At 33.6% G+C, this 1,498-nt stretch overlaps 1 protein-coding gene across 1 annotated transcript in view; it reads left to right on the forward strand.

The window, feature by feature from the left end:
• LOC119589085 overlaps positions 1-1,498 on the forward strand; it is a gene marked incomplete at its 3' end in the record, with an annotated part of 13,858 nt that overhangs the window by 11,150 nt on the left and 1,210 nt on the right. The window contains 2 exon segments of the mRNA XM_037937660.1: positions 816-1,001; positions 1,227-1,412. Of these exon segments, the coding sequence (XP_037793588.1) occupies positions 816-1,001; positions 1,227-1,412 (372 nt within the window).

The following is a 1,498-nucleotide window of genomic DNA, read 5'->3' on the forward strand; positions in this document are numbered from 1 at the left end:
GAAAGTTTATCTGTTATTTTGTTTTATATGTTTACTTAGTTATAAAGCAGTTGTATTTGGAGGAAGCCTTTATGTCTAGATACTTTTAGCTTCCTGTGATCCATTGCAATAGGTAATGTCAAAGTATTGTTTTATTTTTGCATCAGTTAGTGTATAGGGATGAAATCTGATCACCAGCAGTTGAACAGTTTAGGGTTACATTACCTTAGTTTTTGTTTGTGTGAAGTAATGCTCAAGCAGCTTTTTGTTTGTGGGAAATAATTGTTACACAGCTACATGTAACTGATTATAATTCATTTGTGTTTGTGTGCATGTGCATGTTGGGGGGATGGGAGGTGGGGAGGGTCTGTGTATTTGTATATCAGTGTTTTTGTAAGGGCTTATTTGGATTTGTAAGTGACTGTGGCAGAATGTGACATGTAGTTGAATGACTTCTGTTTTGCATAAATCAGGTATTCCCACTAAATGTGGGAAAACAGAAGAGAGGACTTCTCAGTGAACAAGTTATATTGTTGATGCTATTCATATGTGCACATATTTTACTGTCACATAAGTGTCATTACATAACAGATTAAATATCTTATTTCATTTATTGAAAAGGGTTTCACATAAAAGTGGAAAGATTCTTGCTAATTTATACATAAACTTTGTCTAATTTTCAGTTTCATATGTGTATGTGTATATATTTTTTATATTATCAATATATTTAATTGTTATAATGTAATGTTTTAAGCAATTAGTCAAGCAAGCAAAGCAGATTGTATAAATTTGAAAAAAAAGTTTTACCAATACAATTGCACTTTCATTTCCTGCAGAAGTGTTCGTGTGCCTTCAAAACAGATGTATGAATACCTTCTAGTGCGAGTGTTTGGAGGTTTCCGTCTGCTTCTTTGCATAGAAGGTTATTGTCGTGAAGCTGCTGGATACCTTGTGATGAAGATGAAAACTGGTTATTTCTTCAATATTGCCTCTGCCTTTATAGCCACTGTGGCCAGAATAAGGCAAGTTGGTATTTAGCTGGTAGAGGGTAATTTGAGAATGGTTATGTGGTTCATATTCTTGTGTGATTAAGAAATACAGATTGTTTAAGTCATGAAATTATAGTTGTACTATTTTCATAGCGGTTTTAAAGACCACTTCTTCCTCAATTTTATTTTTGAAAGGTTTTGTAAGTTCTAACTAAATATAACTCCATAATTCCTTTTTCATCTTTGTTCTTATTCTAGAGCTCTTTCACTGGATTTGGCTGGGCAGTTGGCAGAACTGTATGATGCAATTTACCCCTTGTTAGACAACTTAAAAGGGACCTCTGCTTCCTCCCTTTTTGAGAAGAAGGATCATCCCTCAAGCCTCACTACTGAACTCATGAACTATGTCAAATCCCTAAAAATGACAGATGAAGACAGTGCAAGGTAAATTACTTTTATATTAGTCATGAAAGTATATCTTACTAAAGAAATATTTAATTATGTGGGGTTACCTGAATCACATGTTGGTA

The sequence above is a fragment of the Penaeus monodon genome, chromosome 25 (assembly GCF_015228065.2).
Source record: "Penaeus monodon isolate SGIC_2016 chromosome 25, NSTDA_Pmon_1, whole genome shotgun sequence".
Lineage (NCBI taxonomy): Eukaryota > Metazoa > Arthropoda > Malacostraca > Decapoda > Penaeidae > Penaeus > Penaeus monodon.